At 44.1% G+C, this 16,450-nt stretch overlaps 1 protein-coding gene across 1 annotated transcript; it reads left to right on the top strand.

Annotated features, from left to right (window-relative positions):
* Nucleotides 1–571: 571 nt before the first annotated feature.
* On the top strand, nucleotides 572–8,331 carry kcnj2a (potassium inwardly rectifying channel subfamily J member 2a). The gene is made up of 2 exons (XM_031561230.2): nucleotides 572–1,449; nucleotides 4,631–8,331. Exon 2 carries the CDS (start codon nucleotides 4,879–4,881, stop codon nucleotides 6,184–6,186), a length of 1,308 nt encoding a protein of 435 aa, XP_031417090.1. The 5' UTR covers nucleotides 572–1,449; nucleotides 4,631–4,878; the 3' UTR covers nucleotides 6,187–8,331.
* Nucleotides 8,332–16,450: the final 8,119 nt, after the last annotated feature.

Below are 16,450 nucleotides of genomic sequence, written 5' to 3'. Positions count from 1 at the left end.
TCCACCTTGTGGTCAAAAGCAGCGCTTACCCGCCCCCTCCGTCAAATTGGGCATAAAAAAGTAAACACACGGTCACACACCATGGTCCTACCAAAATAGGCGCAATTATTTATAGAAAGGCCTTTAAAAGTAACAAAATCTTTTCGGAACAGGTTCACAGACAAAGTCGGCTTTGGTCCATTAGTTAGTGGTGTGTCATCGCATCCTCACACACGCAGCTGCGGAGAGTGACTGGCTGTGTCCAAACACAGGAATTTGGCAGAGCAGTAGTTTAACAGTGGAGGAGAGCTGGATCAAATGCTTAAAGGAAAAAAGGTCGGCCTCTCTGGTTGTTTAATAACCCACATGAGACATCCTCCACGGCAATAATATAAGTTGTCCCCTCTTGAATTTAAATACACACTGTATAATAATCTCAGGAAAGTTAGGGGTGACAACTGGAAGTTTTGTGTTTAAAAATATCTTTCTCATCTACTGGGGACAGCCTACTTCAGTCACAACATAGCCTAAACTGGACAATGCAAGCGACCTTCAACACATGTTTGCCTGATGCAACTTCAGTCAGAGATTACTCCGGTAGAAAAAAGCAGTAGGCTAGTATTCCGTTTACTGGAATTGTTAAGTTCAGAATGACTTGAAGCTAATTCACTGTAAGGTTTTAGGATTCCATGAAGAGCATTCTTGCGCCCAAGAGACCAATAACGGTTACGTGAATTGGGAGAGCTCACCAATCGGATCTAACACAGCCAAAAATACAAAATGTGTAGCCTATGAAGCATATGAGTATATGCTGCAGGCTTTCAGGACATAGCTAAGTAATGTAACCAGATCTAAACGGAAAGCTATCACTACGGATGTACTTTACATGCTATTGTTATGGTTCACCATATTAGCCTATTGAATTGCAATTATGGAACTAATCAATACGTCAATAAGGCTTTAACATTGATCCAATCCGTCGTTAATCAACTTGAGAGGGGAAATCGCAAGTTTAAATACACCATTGAACCATTATGAAGTTCATTGACTCCTGATAGTGAGCCAACATAAAACAACCTTAACTACATGTCTAACTCTATGTTGTTTAAAAAGGGTACATTTCCTCTGATGTTTATATACCATAGATAACCATTTGACATGCATTTGAGTGCTCCTGCAGCTGATGTTGTATCAGCAACAACCGCTCATATCTTCCTCTCTCTCACTTGATTGGTTTGTTGCAGGGCATCGGGCGGGGCAAGCCTTTCTTTAAATGGCATTGGGGACCCCGGCGGCTAAGCACATTGTCAAGCGCAGTCATATCGGAACCGTGAAAGTTAGTTTTACCCGACATCAAGTTCAAAATACGACAGATATGAGAGGTCTGTAAACAAAGTGTGGATAGCGGAACAAAGCAACTGGTGGGATATACTCGATAACGATCCTTACTGCTCCACAAATGACAAACAGGTAGGGTTTTTTCTATAATGCACATGAAGTTTTTTTTTTTTTTTTTTTACATTTGTCATGTACCTAGGAGAGAATATACTGCGTACAGAAGCCGTATTCACATTACTGGCAACTTTAACATGTCCATGGAGAATATGTATTTTGAAGCATCTACCAGGCTAATATTTAGATAAAAAAAAGTATGTTATTTATTCAGGCACATCATTTTTTAGGACAGATAAAACAGAAATATCTGGATACATGTGTAATCTCTGTGTATAACCAGTGTAGCGTATAGGAAAACCTTGCCGGATGGATGCGCTCTGCGAATGCTGGATGAGGTCACAGTGAGCTTGGTAAATCCTAGCTCAAAGTCCGCACACTGATGTCCGTAGTTGGCTTGGCTACCACGTTAGTTCGGAGTTGAGGCATACCACCGGCGTGAATATTAATGGAAAAAAGTCGTCAAAACTTTGATAGCGCTGCAGTTTCTGTTCACCGCACCTGTTCCCATTTGTCGTGCACAAATGACGCTGCTGGCTTCGCGCAGGCAGAGCTGCGCCTTGTGTTGTCAATCAAATATTCCATTCCCTCTATACAGTCATTTTTGCCACTCCACTTCTAAGACTGAAGTCGCCAAGATTACTTTGTTATCAGTGTCTTAAAACCATACGGTGTTTTATATTTTAAGATTTCATTCATTGTAAATGTTCAGTTCTGTTGAAAGCAGAGCTTCATTAATGAAACCAGAAGACACAGTGATGTTTGCGCTGGCAGTTGTTCTATATTTGGCATATTTATGTAAATTCAGAGAGAAAATATGAATTACAAGTGAAGCCAACCCACTGGTTAAAATCCTGCAAGTCGTTGTGTAAAAATTGAAAAGATATTTACAAAAATAGAACCATTTTATGTAACTGTTTCCCCGGCATTCTTCCTAGAGCTGAATAACCAAAATAAACTTCAATCTTCAGTCAATGTTTTGTTTCAAAAGAACAGGACTAAATGTATTTCACATCAAATAATTACACGGATACAGTTCTGTGCTTGTCTGTTTATTAACTGTGGAAATCTGTTAATAAGGTTGAATAGGAACACAAAAGTATGGCCTTTTGTTTAGTTTCTTAGTATACCAGACCTGGCCACAATAACAGTAGCCTAGAACAGTGATGCTTTACTGCCCTGCAGCAGATGCCTTTTGCTTGCACTTGTGTGCTGTGATTTTCAAATTTTACGTTCTCACTCTGCACAACCATGTCATTTTGAAAGGAGCAACTCAGCAACTCAGATATGTGTACTGCCAGTGGTATAATTTCATTTTCACCCTTAAATGGGTGAGGAACGCAGCAACTGAACATCCAAGTCATTGGATATTTTTAAGCCTTCTAAAGAGACTTGACACAATCAGTCTCTCTGTCTGTCTTGTCTTCTTTTCAGTCATATGCATTTACGGGTATGTCTAGTAGAAAAAAAAGACAACAATACAGAATGTTCACAGCGCTGGTTGCTAGGAGAGTTAGAGTTTAGGACATGTGGAACAGACTGTGCTCTAATGAGTTTTGTTTTAGTCCTGCCAGAGAATCCTCATAGGACTAGTATTATGCTGCAGAGAGCACTAGGTCCCAGAGGGTGAGCAGAAAGTCAACAAGTTCTAGCTCTCATACACTCACTCACAGTGGAACACAGCCTGTATGTGTGTGTGTGTGTGTGTGTGTGTGTGTGTGTGTGTGTGTGTGTGTGTGTGTGTGTGTGTTACAGCATAAAATCTTTAATCTCAATGCTTTTAGGCAATGGTTTCTATGTATATACTCCTGATATGAGAGAAATTACTGTTTGTCTCAACACACCCTTGCGAAAGAGGGGGTGGATTATACATCAAACTCTGAAAGGTCACCAGCAGACCAGGAAAAAGGTTATATTCCATAAAGTTGTAATGTTGTGACTGAAAGGCTTTTTCCCCCCAATGGAACAATCCTTTATTTCAGACTTCAAACTTGTGTATGGAATATATGTGATGTTTCTGTCACACTGACACTCTGTAAAAGCACCTCATTAAGAGCCCTATATAGGCTAGAGCTAAATAAGCTGCACGTTGGAATGAGACTGGAAAAGTTTCCGGATCCCTTTTTTGCCGGGAGTGAGGGAAAGCTGCTTTGCACCAGTGCACTGGTAAAGGACACAGTCATGCAAACCATTTCCCCCCTGATTTGGTTGTTATTAGTAAGGTATGTGAAAATGGGCATTAACAATGCACCAGTGGGCAACAAGCCTGGCACTGCCTGGCGAGGCTTGTGACAAACACACTGGTGTGGCATTAGTTTGTCTTTGCAGGGATACAAGTGGCTGTCTTATCAATGCCGCGCTTTGTCACCTTATTGGAAATGCTCCCCCGACAGCTGAAAGGCCACTGCATTGTACAACTGCGTGCGGAGATTCACACGTTGTTCGCTCATGAACAACGACAAGCAAAACAGCGTTAGGCTGATGTTATTGGCAGTGTGATGTTTGGTACTGACATGAACGCAGACTGAGTCCTGAAGTCTAATGTTACATTGTCTAATGTTAAGAAGGTCTTTGGGATCAGAGCAAAGTTCTGTGACCCTAAGTCTGATGAGAAATTATCTTGTCAGCAGTGCCCTGCCAACAAAAATGACTTACCATCGGAGAGAAATTGGAGCCAATTTTGTGTTGACCTCTCCCACTGGGGGTTGAAAAGGCAGAGTAGGGACATGTACAGTTGTTTCACCAAAACTAAGTGAAATATGGTTGAAGTTGTTGAAATTTTGTTGAAAATGTTGCATCATGTATTTAATACTATATTTCTCAGTGTATATGCCCCCTAAAGAAATAGGAGTAGATCAGTTATACAGACGAGTACAAAATGGCTTTTAACCTTTTCAAGTAATAGGAAATAGCCAACAACAATAGCACAAGTTCCCCTGCATTCAGAAAAGAACGGTGTAGCTCCATGTCTTTTGGTAACCCAAACCTGCCAACGTCAGTAAGTTAGTGTAAGTAATACCTTAATTAAAGATGAATTAAATGAGGGCATCCTGTGCCACACCGGATAGCCTCACACAATGTTTTTTGTATGTTTCTCTAGCGCTATTTTTAGGTTTCTATCAGATTCTAACACTCTCTCAGTTCTGTCAACTATCTAACAATCTCTTCCTGTCTTCTCTTTTCTTTGTCATCCCATCAGGACACCTAATTGATGAGGTTCAAGGATCGGACGAGAGAGGACTAGTTGGACACCTCCGTCCCCTGAAGACCTTCCTGTCTCATCGAGAGCAGAGTGACGCCATCAGCGTCCGGCTCTTTTTGCGCCACTGTTTCCTGCTTGTGTTGGTCCCCGGGAGCGTTTCGAAACTGTTTCTCCAACGCTTTTTCCAGAAACTCAGACTGTTTTCCAGAGCAGAAGCAGTAGCACCGCCCTCCCAGACAGAGGTGATGGGAAGTGTGCGGGCCAACCGCTACAGCATCGTGTCATCCGAGGAAGACGGCATGAAATTGGCCACTATGGCTGTGCCCAACGGCTACGGCAACGGGAAGAGCAAAGTGCACACGCGGCACCAGGCGCAAAGCCGCTTCGTCAAGAAGGACGGCCACTGCAACGTGCAGTTCGTCAACGTCAGCGAGAAGGGCCAGCGCTACCTGGCCGACATCTTCACCACCTGTGTGGACATCCGCTGGCGCTGGATGTTCGTCATCTTCTGCATGGCCTTCCTCCTGTCCTGGCTCTTCTTCGGCTGCGTCTTCTGGCTGGTGGCCGTCCTGCACGGGGACCTGGAGAACAACGGGCAGGGCAGCGGCCAGCGGTGCGTGTCCAACGTCAGCACTTTCACGGCCGCATTCCTCTTCTCCATCGAGACGCAGACCACCATCGGCTACGGGTACCGCTACGTCACCGACGAGTGCCCGGTCGCCGTCTTCATGGTGGTCTTCCAGAGCATCGTGGGCTGCATCATCGATGCATTCATCATCGGCGCGGTCATGGCGAAGATGGCCAAGCCCAAGAAGAGAAACGAGACTCTGGTGTTCAGCCACAACGCTACGGTGGCCATGAGGGACAACAAGCTGTGCTTGATGTGGCGTGTCGGCAACCTGCGCAAGAGTCACCTGGTGGAGGCTCACGTCCGAGCCCAGCTCCTAAAGTCTCGCACTACAGCCGAGGGGGAGTTTATCCCCCTCGACCAGATGGACATTGATGTGGGCTTCGACAGCGGTATTGACCGCATCTTCCTCGTGTCCCCCATCACCATCGTGCACGAGATCGACGAGGACAGCCCCTTCTATGACATGAGCAAGCAGGAACTGGAGACCGTCGAGTTCGAGATCGTGGTGATCCTCGAAGGCATGGTGGAAGCCACGGCCATGACGACCCAGTGCCGCAGCTCCTACCTCTCCAGCGAGATCCTGTGGGGCCACCGCTTCGAGCCGGTCCTGTTCGAGGAGAAGAACTACTACAAGGTGGACTACTCGCGTTTCCACAAGACCTACGAGGTTCCCAGCACCCCTCTGTGCAGCGCGAGGGACTTGGCAGAGAAAAAATACATCCTGTCCAACTCCAACTCCTTCTGCTACGAGAACGAGGTGGCCCTCTCGAACAAAGAAGAGAAGGAGGAGGCCAACATGGGTGGGGTGGGACCAGAGGGCACCCACACGGACACGATTTCACTGAACATTACAGAGTCTGAGCACAGCCAGGCTACTGTACCTCTCGAGCCACGGCCTCTGCGACGAGAATCTGAAATATGACTTTCCTAAGACCTCCTGACGAAGGTTTTAAGCAGACACCCTTTGTTCAAGAAGGCACAATGAGCTGAACTGGGCCCTTCGGGGTGGACAGATTCGAGCTGACGGTACTGCTGTGATAAAGGTTTTTGAAAAGGAGCTATCTGTCGTAAGAGGGTTCTGGTGAAAACGCATGGCAAAAAGACAAACAGCACAGAGACACGGCACCATGACAAGAGCATGAAAACGGGCAAAAGCAGTTACAAAATTATACAAAACTACTTTTGTTTAGACTGTTGATTCTGTGTCACAGAGAGTGGTTAATGTGAGAGAAGATGGCTAGCAAAACTTGAAAAACAACACAGGCATGTCTCTTTGTTCATCTGACCAGCAAAACCAGAACAATGTCCATTTAGATTCATAGCATTTCAAGACAATTTCATTCAATTTATTGTTTTTCATTGCTGCTATGGAAAAAAAGGTCATTTAACAGAGGGAAAAATTCATTGCATCACACTGAGACATCCACGGTGTTCAGCGGGTGCTGTGGCATATTTTGAATGTTTTATACTGTTTGCTGAAACCACAGACAGTTTTACGTAGCATGTTTGCACATTTATTGACCCCTAGGTAGACAGAGCTCTGACACATAAATAATTATTACAGAAACACTGCCATTCAGTTCTATGAATCAGCGTTCTATTGCATGGGAGGGTGGAAGGTTCTCCTCCATATTTTCCAGGGAAAGTGCAAACGAGTTAGCCCTTGGGCTTCAGATATGGGATTGTTTGTTTGTCGTGGGAGGGAGAAGGGGGGGGGGGGGCAATAGGGATGCTGGAAAAGATACACTTTTACCCTCTTCCTTTATGAGAACCAGTTTCCAAGCAGAGCGTATATTGCCAAGTGGAACAAACCTGAGATAAACAATACACCTGAAAAACAGGAAATGAATGGAAAACAATCATGTTTCTGTATGGCAAGTACCCTCAAAGATCATCGTCTTTTTTTTTTCTTTTCTTTTTCTTAACTTAACTGACAGGTTGCACAAACGTGTTCTTATAATGGGCTGGTCTCATAAAGGACGGAACAATATTAAAACAGTAGGACTAGGTTTTGTGGCTTTCCCCATAAAGCTGTAAATTATTTAATGTAGCAAGACATTGCACATGCCTCCCAGCATGTACACACAATGCTTAAGTATCAACACTAAACAGGTAACTGAAACGTCTGTTTGTGCGCTTGAGATAGCCACAGTAACCTTGTCTAAGAGTCTTTACACATGACCACTGGTCAAAATGAACAATATGTCTGAAAATCAGTCATGGAAGTATGATGATCTTGGTGATTTTGCTTGCCATCCTTAGATGTTGATATTCAATATGGTGGACATTGGTTATTGCTGGTCAAATTGACAGAAACATGCCTGTTGAAGACAATGCATCAGACAGGGTCATAAGTTAAGAATGAACGAAGCACAGATAACAACAAACCTACTGGGGTAGAAAAGAAAAACAACAAAAAATGTGTGAAAGAATGTTTTATATAAAAGTGCTGCTATGTTGCATATTGTGGGTTTTTAATATAGAAGACTGAAGCCAAAGAGTATTACTTTTCTTTCTCGTAATAATGCATCCAACTGTTAAACAGGTAGAAGTAGACATCTTAAGTCCAGAAAAATACAACTTATTTCCAAATGGAAAGATTTTTAAAGAATGTCTAATACATGTATGCATTCTAATATTTTCATATTTAAAGCCAAATGTATATAGGATTAAAATAACCAGTGAAAGTGTAGAAGGCTACAGGTTAGCTCTCTTTCCCTTTCAGTAAAAAATGACAACAACTGATAATCACATGTTGCTCCCTAATGCAGTGTTACACCGTACTTTATGCTGACAGAAGTGTTCATAGTTAAGCACTCCAGAAACACTGATTGTGTCTCTTTAACTCATAAAGACTGCATAGCTGGCAGTGTTAAGCAGCGAAAGGATACGCGGTTAGCAAATTAGGAATCATTACGAGGGTTTGTGAGTATAAACACAAAAATACTTGTAGAGTATTTTTGCAAATAACTAACATTCTTTCACTCACATTTCCACAGCCTCTAGAAGTTCATGAAAGTTCATGGAGTTCAAATCCTGCAAACTGAATGGCCTTAGTTACAAGCAATATAACAAGCAAACTAATTGACTGTGTGTAGAAGTACGGATGGTTTGGATGAACTCCTTACCTGACTGGACAATCAGACACCTGAACTCAGGGCTAAACCTGACACATGAGAAGGTTACCCCAGATAGCCATCATGTTCATTGTTTGTATCATATCACGTCAAGGGCATCCCATTCCCCTGTTGCTACATCAGAGCGTACGCTCTCCATAGCTCTTTAAATTGTGGAGATGACAAATATATAAATTAATTTAATTAATTAATCAGTGGACATGACATTTGCAGTTATATAAATGGATGTAATTGCAAGGTAGTAGCGAGAAGCACTATAAACCTGGACTGTTTTTTAATTTGTAGAAGTGCCCCATTTTAACACAACTCCTTTGTTGTAAATATCTGTCTTTTTTGCAGTCATTTTTTTGTATCAGTCTTCCTATTGTACTGCAGAAAAAACAATGGAATGTACAGATTTTTATATAATGATTAATATTATTGATATTATTAATGTAATTGTTATTGTACATGCTATTTTATTCCATTTTTTCAATAAAACATCAATGAATGATTGGTGACCAACTGTTGTTATTCTCTGGTGAGTGAAAAAGAACATGCTGTGAGACAACACCTGACCCAAATTCACATCTGGCCAAGACCATTTTCTAATTAGGACAGCTAAAATATTAAACTCGTCATTAGTGGCTCATTTATCTCAACGCTGGCCCACCGTCCTTGATTATGTCACACACGTCCAAACGTATTCAGCAGGAGGCTCTCCGTTGGTTTAACAAGATGAACACATTCTCAGGCTCTTTCCCCCTGCAGTGCGTCACACCGAAAGTGGTTGGAACAGAGCTGTGCTTTGTGAAGCCTGGGTGATATCTGGTGATGACTGAGCGCTGTACTACTTGAGGGAACACAGCAACCACATTTGACGCAACGGGGATTAACACCTTCTCCTCCTCCTTGAAAGCATGCGCTCACACCCCATACATCGCTAAAGCCTATACATTGTGAAAGGTGCGTGGACGTGGTGGGGTGTATGTGTCTAGACGGCCACACCCACGAGAGCGTATGGATTGAAGTTGGCAGTATTTCATTTGTAGTTACGCTGGAGGGTACATGCTGGGAGCTACTTATCAAAGTGTGTGCCTTGGGTTGGACTTGGTGTGATTCACAGGGCCACTATAGTGTCACTGTGAGAAAAGCCAGTTTTTTGGGAAGTGGAAGTGGAAATGGTTTTTATGGGTAGTGACGGCAAGGTCTTCCCCTTAAAGGTTCCAGGCCCATGTTTCTGTTTAAGACAGCGAGAGAGAGAGAGAGAGAGAGAGAGAGAGAGAGCTGGAAAATAGCCCACCTCCATGGAAAATTTCAGCATTTACAAAAGGGGGGAGATTGACACTAATGTCAACTTCTGGAGTCTGGACTTTGAAAGGTGGATGAGGGGGAAGGAACTGAGGTCTATGCTGCGGAGGTGATGAGAATGTGCCTGTGTGTGTGTGTGTGTGTGTGTGCCTGTGTGTGTGTCTGTGTGTGTGTGTGTGTGTGTGTGTGTGTGTAAGTGGTTTATGTTGGTCTCTGTGGTCAGTTAATGGTCATCATCTGATTCACTCGCATGATCCTGGCACAGACAGCAGAGAGAGAGACAGACAGAGAGACAGACAGAGAGAGAGACTGGGAGCATTATCAGGACTTGCTGGCTACTAGGCTCTTTAATGTGAAATTAAACTAATTTAAAGCTGATGCCTTTCTGATTACATTAGCAAAAAAAGACTGCCCACACTAGTTGCATAATCCACATTCTTAGATGTTCAAACACCTTTGTACTTTGTCAGTGCTCCATAAGATTACATGACACAACTATTAAACTATACATGACTAAAATGACGACTAAATTAATATCAGTAAAAGCAGTAATATAAATAACTTGTGTTTTCTTGACAATACCCTGGAAAGCTTCCTCCTCCTCTGACCAAAACACACATTACAGGCTTTAGAAATATTCCACCTACGTGTAGCATAATAAAGAAACGTTCATATTAAATGAATAGACTGAGGCTCAGCCTTCTGTGACAGTCGTGAGGCTGGTCTAGAGATGAAAGAGCTGTTTTCCTTTCATGGTGAGGGGAAGCTCTTCTTTGGTAATGCCAAAGCTTCAGTGGCAATAAATAACAAGAATAAGGGAGGGGGGGAGGGGGGAGTATGTGTGTGAGTCGACCGGTGACATCGGTGGGAAAGTATGGTGCTGGGAGGGGCCCATTTCCGCTCACACCATTTAATATTCCATTTATTTATTGAATTATTAATTTTACACGGTGGCCAGGAAAGGCACATTGAAGTTGGACTTCCTCTCCGAAAGGAAGAGTGGTTTTACATTGTTGGAAGCCACGCAGGGGCCGGTGTGTTGTGGCTGTGCTACGATGGTGAATGGTAGGGGAACCTTTCACCACTATTGTGCCGCCCCTTTTCACCCAGAGCCCCCTGTCCCTCCCCCTTACTTTTAAAAACCAAAATGTATACAGCAGGAACAAACATCCACATCCAAGGTTTGGGTACAGGGCTCCTCTCGTGTAAACATCCGAAATGTCCTTGTCGCTTGCTTGCACATCATTCAAATGGGGATTACATTCTATTGTATTTATTCAATTTTTATTTTAATAATAAATGGAATATAATAGTTGCGCTAATGACCATAATTATTCTTTGCTCCTTTACATCAATGTCACCGTGATGGTAACTGTATTTACCGTTATGATCATTACTGAAACATCAGTTTATTAGTGTTTCCTTGGAAGCTGGTTAACAGTAAATCTGCTGACCATCATGTGACAGATTTTATTAGCTAGGGCTTGATCTTGGCCAAACATATCCCAGGTAATGCTTCCTAATGCGATTGACTGGACTGATTGACTCTCCGTTGTCTCTTGGCTGTGTCAACTCTTAAAGGGGGTGTCACTGCATCTGGAAAGGTTCTCCTGTGTACACTACCCCGGCCCAAATGGACCCTGAGACAAGGGCAATGAGTACATGCAGACTCCCCCCTCCAAACAACACAAACCTGACCCCCCTCCCCAGAACCACATGCACCCGCACCCCTACCCCCGCATCCTAGCCCCAAAACCAAGGCCAGAACATCTTTGTCAATGCTGGCCTCCTGGGAACCTCTCTTTTGGCCTCGCGGGCTTCCGACCTGTGATCCCCGTCACGTTGTGTGCAGGCAAACTCCTTCCTGCGTCACATGGACACCTACTCAGCTTTGAGCATCCGCACGGGGAGAGACAGGCCTGAGAGTGCACAGGTACAAGCTGCCAACCGTTAACTCTGCATAGGCAAAGGATTGTTTGAAAGTCAACAAGTTTAGGAAGCTGTGGAACCATTACTGTGATTTAAAAAAAAAAAGAAATATATATATTTTAGTTAACTGCAGGTAGAATTAATCTTGGGTTGACTGGAGATCTCAGAAAGTAGACCCATATTAATCAAAGACAACAAACGAGAGAAGTAGATAATCAATTGATATGGTATTCCTTGGTGTTCTGATATCAGTTTTTTGATCCCAGTCTATGACAAAACTGTTAACTGCAGGTGGATTTAATGTAGTTTGCAAAAACAGTTCTATGCAACGTCTATGCATTACTGACCTTACCAGCATGGTCCTGTGTTGATCTCTAGGGGTACTTGACAAACAGCACTGGGTATGCTGTTTACTCCTAGCCAGGAGTCACATTGGTTCATGTGTGGCATGCTAGTGTGTGCTGAAGTGATCCATGGCAGAAAGGGGAGGTGTGGCTGGCTCTCTGGGCATGTGGACCCCTGAGTATCAGCCAAACAGGCTAAATGGGCAGTGACCTTCACAGAGATTGCATCTCCATCATAGAAACAGGTCTCATTTTCCATCTATCTATCTATCTATCTATCTATCTGTCTGTCTGTCTGTCTGTCTGTCTGTCTGTCTGTATGTCTGTCTGTCTGCATATAAATAGATAGATAGATAGATAGATAGATAGATAGTTAGATAAATAGTCGTAGGCCTACATAGCGCTATGATGTGACCGTGTTGTATGTGCGATCGCGATGCAGATGAGTTCAGTGGAGTGATGGTGGATTTTTCCACGGGCCGCTGAGAGGACTTCAAAAGCCTCGCTGCTGTCTCACTCTCTCTTCTTTGAAGGCCGGCCAAGCGCTGTCCACTCCTCTTTGATGCCATGCCAAAGCACGGTTACTGTCCGAGAACTGCACCAGTCTTTCGCCCGGCAGACACGCAACAAACGGCTGAAGCCTCCTATTCTGAACCCCCCCCCCATCCACCCCCTCATCCAAGAACCAGTCTATTTTAATTCCTTCACAGCAGATTAAATGTTTGCGAAAGCTTTTCCTCTGTTCCCTCGGAGCCTGGGACAGATCCACTGACTCAAAGCATAGGTAACATTACTTGGCGGTGGCACTTTTTGGCACGGCCCGTGGTGTTGGACGGGCGGGGGGTTAACGTATTTGTCAGGACTCCTCTATCTCTGGTAAAGGGCACGCCAAAGAGCCCCTGGGGAACAGCCAGATAAAGAAAACGGGACTGCGCTCGCTGGATAGCACGGCTCCCTCTCGAAGCCGGTCAGTCACCCTACACGCTTCCATTTATTTTCACTGCTATTTCATCCCTGACCAAGAGGAATCTAACACAGCCCCCCACCCCCCTCCCTCCCTCCCTTCACTGCCACCGCCAAGCCTTGAGAACGATAAAAAAGCAAACGATGCACCTTCGCAGATTTCGCTTCAAAGAGGCACATGTGGCACAGCAGACTTCATGCTGGAACTAGAATGACAAGAATGGCACAGACTGATCAAGAAGGTAAACAGCCGGGCCCCTAAATTATTCAGGGAATGATAACTGCGGAAAAAAAAGGGAGGGGGAGTACACAGCTTTGTACTATTAAATTGGACTAAATAGCAGATTAATAAACCATGCAGAAGTGTTATGTCACCTCATGCATAATTCACAGGCTAACCTCATTTGTTCCTTAGCGGTTGGACAGGACGGCCAGCTGAACGACTGAACTACAGATCCCCACAGACACGCCGTACTTTCGAAGCATCTGCCTCATTCAGGCGCACAGCCTCTGGCAATAGAAAAAAAAGCTCATACTGGAACCTTAAAGAATCTGCCCCAATTGAACAAAGTCTGCAGATTAAATGCACCGCAGATATCAGATCGTCATAAAACGATTCCTATTTAGTCTCAAGGATAAGATAGGAATTAGATGTGAGGACATGGAATGAAAATGAACTAAAAGAAAGTGAAACAAAATTAATGATTTTTTTTGGAAAGTGACAAATATATTGGCCTAACTAAAATACATACCCTGTGCCACATGCTTCCTCTTGTTTGCGAGATGAATAGTATGAAAACAGTCTATTACTACATTCAAACTACAGCCTCTGTGTGTGTTCTGTACATATTGTGCTGAATCTGATTAATGGTTTTTGATCATTTTTTTTTTCAAAAGCAGAATGGTAACAAAGAGCAGGAGAGGACAGCCTGATCTTGGCATGACTTTACATTTGCAATGACATCAATGTTTTCCTGGCAATTTCCAAGTGGATCTTTCTTTTTTACCGTAAAAACTTCCTTTCAAAGTTAAAGGGGAAAAAAAAACATTTTGGGTTATTTTCCTAGGGAACATTTAAAAGCTCTTGGTCATATCTGCACAGTTTCACAAAACCTTGTAAAACAGATGGCATAAATATTTGGCTTAAAAGAAAATGACATGCTCATAGATCATTCTTACACCGGATGAGACCTGGAAAAATGTTGTATCTGACAGAGTCCGACACAATCACATACAAGTGTGCAGTCAGATATTTCACCCCCTGGTGAAATCACTAGAAATCTTGCTTGGTTGATATCTTCCTCTCAAAATGTTGCCATTTGTTAGTAGACACTGAAATTCCACTACAGGGCTTTGCTGGGCATGTTCAATTTCAGTGCCTTTATATCTCATTAGAATTCCAACAGGTAGCTACAGGGAAAGTAGAGTTTGAAGTTACAGTTTTGCTGTCGCTTTGGTAGATTTCTTGATCCAACTAACTTAGCATTATATTCTAGCAAGTTGAATGGTATTCATGTTACTGACAATTTCTTCTTAACAAGACTCCAAGTGATTGCTGAGGAATATCATAACAGGATACAGAACCTCATTTGAGGCACTAGACAGAAGCAACAAATACAACCTGTTGAAAAACAATGGGACAATCTTGAATGCCACATATATTCTTTGAGAACCAAATAATGATATCCAATCAAGATGATCATAGACAATTCACATTCGTCAAGTAAAATTATTAATCAGCAATCTTTTGAGTTCACTAAACCATCTCCTAGTGCTTTATTATGGAAGTTGACCATTTGGGTATGCATATGGCATGCTGCTTCATATGAGACCATTCTCATTCTCATGAGATACCTGTGCATGATTTTGAGGAAAGGTAAGAATTTGTGTTCTGTAAAGCCCAATGGTGAAAATATGACTGGACACATTGTTGTCTGATATAGTGTGTCACACTTTAACCTTTGACCTCCGGCCGGCCTGGCATATTCACTCTGGTTCGGTGGCCGGAGTGTTTGATTGACAAGTTATTTAGCAAACATTCCAAAAATACCATGACACTGATGCTGATGAAGGATATGGTTGACACATAATGCGAAGTGGTTTAAACCATTTGATGACATGACTTACGCAGGCGTCTCTCACGTATCCTCCAACTGTCCTTCCCTCATCCCAGGGTGCCCCACACATCTCTGGGGTCAATCTAACCTGGGGGTCTCTCACAGGGTTCACATACTGGGCACGCCATCAATGGCCACACAGCAAGCCATCCCACTTCTGACCCCATATGTAGGCGAAGGGAGAGAGCAGTTGCCAAAGAGCCATGATGTGTGAGGGACGTCTGTGTGCGTGAAGCGCATGGGTGTGCGTCCCCAAGGAGAGGACATTGTGACGGAGTGCCATCGCTACAGTTGAGTTAGTGTTCTGACTGCCACACCAATGACCCTGGCCCTGTGGCATTGTGGTCAGTGGCAGGTTTGGTACCCCGCAGATCCGGGTTCAAGGCCGGGTGGGGTAACAAAAAAATTGGAAATTGATGTCATGATGTGGAGGTTGAAGACAGTTTTGAGAATTTGAATTCTGATCTGAGAAATGCAAAGAAAATGCAAAGAAAAACTGTGAAACTCAGCACCTCCTCGTACGTCACCATATGCAATGTCCCAGGATTGACACTGACTGACAGGGAGGGTGGTGACCCAAGGCCACCACTGAATGACAGGTAATATGGATGGCCTAGGGACATCCACGTGACACAGCCAGACCTCCTGGGCTCTCCCCTTACTGATGGCTCACTGCTGACCCACTGAAGCAGGTGCCCACTCGAAAGCCTGTCTCCAGCCACGGGGCCCTAAGGTCCTTTTAGGCCTGTGTGTTGGTTTATGCACTCATCAGTGTAAGGCATCCTTCCTTGCCCCCTACAGAGACCCCTCCGAATTTAGCCTGGGCTGACTGACAACAGTGGTGGGTGGGGGTTTGGCTGTTGGTGGCGGGGGTTTTGGGCAAAACCTGGAACGTGCAAGGGTGACCTTGATCAAACAGAGGTGGCCGACGTGACTGGGGGGGGTGGGGGGGGGGGGGATACTGGGGACGACGACAAGGGGCAGGACGAGTGTCACGCAGCTGGTCGGCATTTGGCAACCCGAGTCCAGCCCTATGGGTTTAGCACTCCAGCAAATGGTCCTCGCTGTCTACATTTAGAGCACGGTGGCCTTGGGGTGACTGGGACTTAGCCCCTCATCCTGACCCAGAAGGGTGGTGGTGGTGGGGTGGTGGCGGCGGCGGAGAAACACGTTGCTCTACAAAGCTCCTTTTTCCATGTGACAATCTGAAGTAATTAGTCATACACTCTCATACATATGCTCTCAACACACCATGATGGTAAAGTGAAGTTAAAGAAAGAAATGAGTATCTTTTTCCATCCTGACAGTAATCTGGAGGCCAAGGGGGTGAGGGGCGCTTAAGAGATGTTTGTCAAAGGCAGAGGGTTATAATTAGATGGCTGTGGTGCTAATCCAGTTCAGAAGAC

Source organism: Clupea harengus, chromosome 23 (genome assembly GCF_900700415.2).
Source record: "Clupea harengus chromosome 23, Ch_v2.0.2, whole genome shotgun sequence".
Classification (NCBI taxonomy): domain Eukaryota; kingdom Metazoa; phylum Chordata; class Actinopteri; order Clupeiformes; family Clupeidae; genus Clupea; species Clupea harengus.
Note: the sequence above shows the minus strand (reverse complement) of the source record. Positions and strands in the feature narration are given on the sequence as shown.

Excerpts from the sequence above, each read along its gene's own strand:
- kcnj2a (XM_031561230.2), top strand. The coding sequence starts at position 4,879 with ATGGGAAGTGTGCGGGCCAACCGCTACAGCATCGTGTCATCCGAGGAA.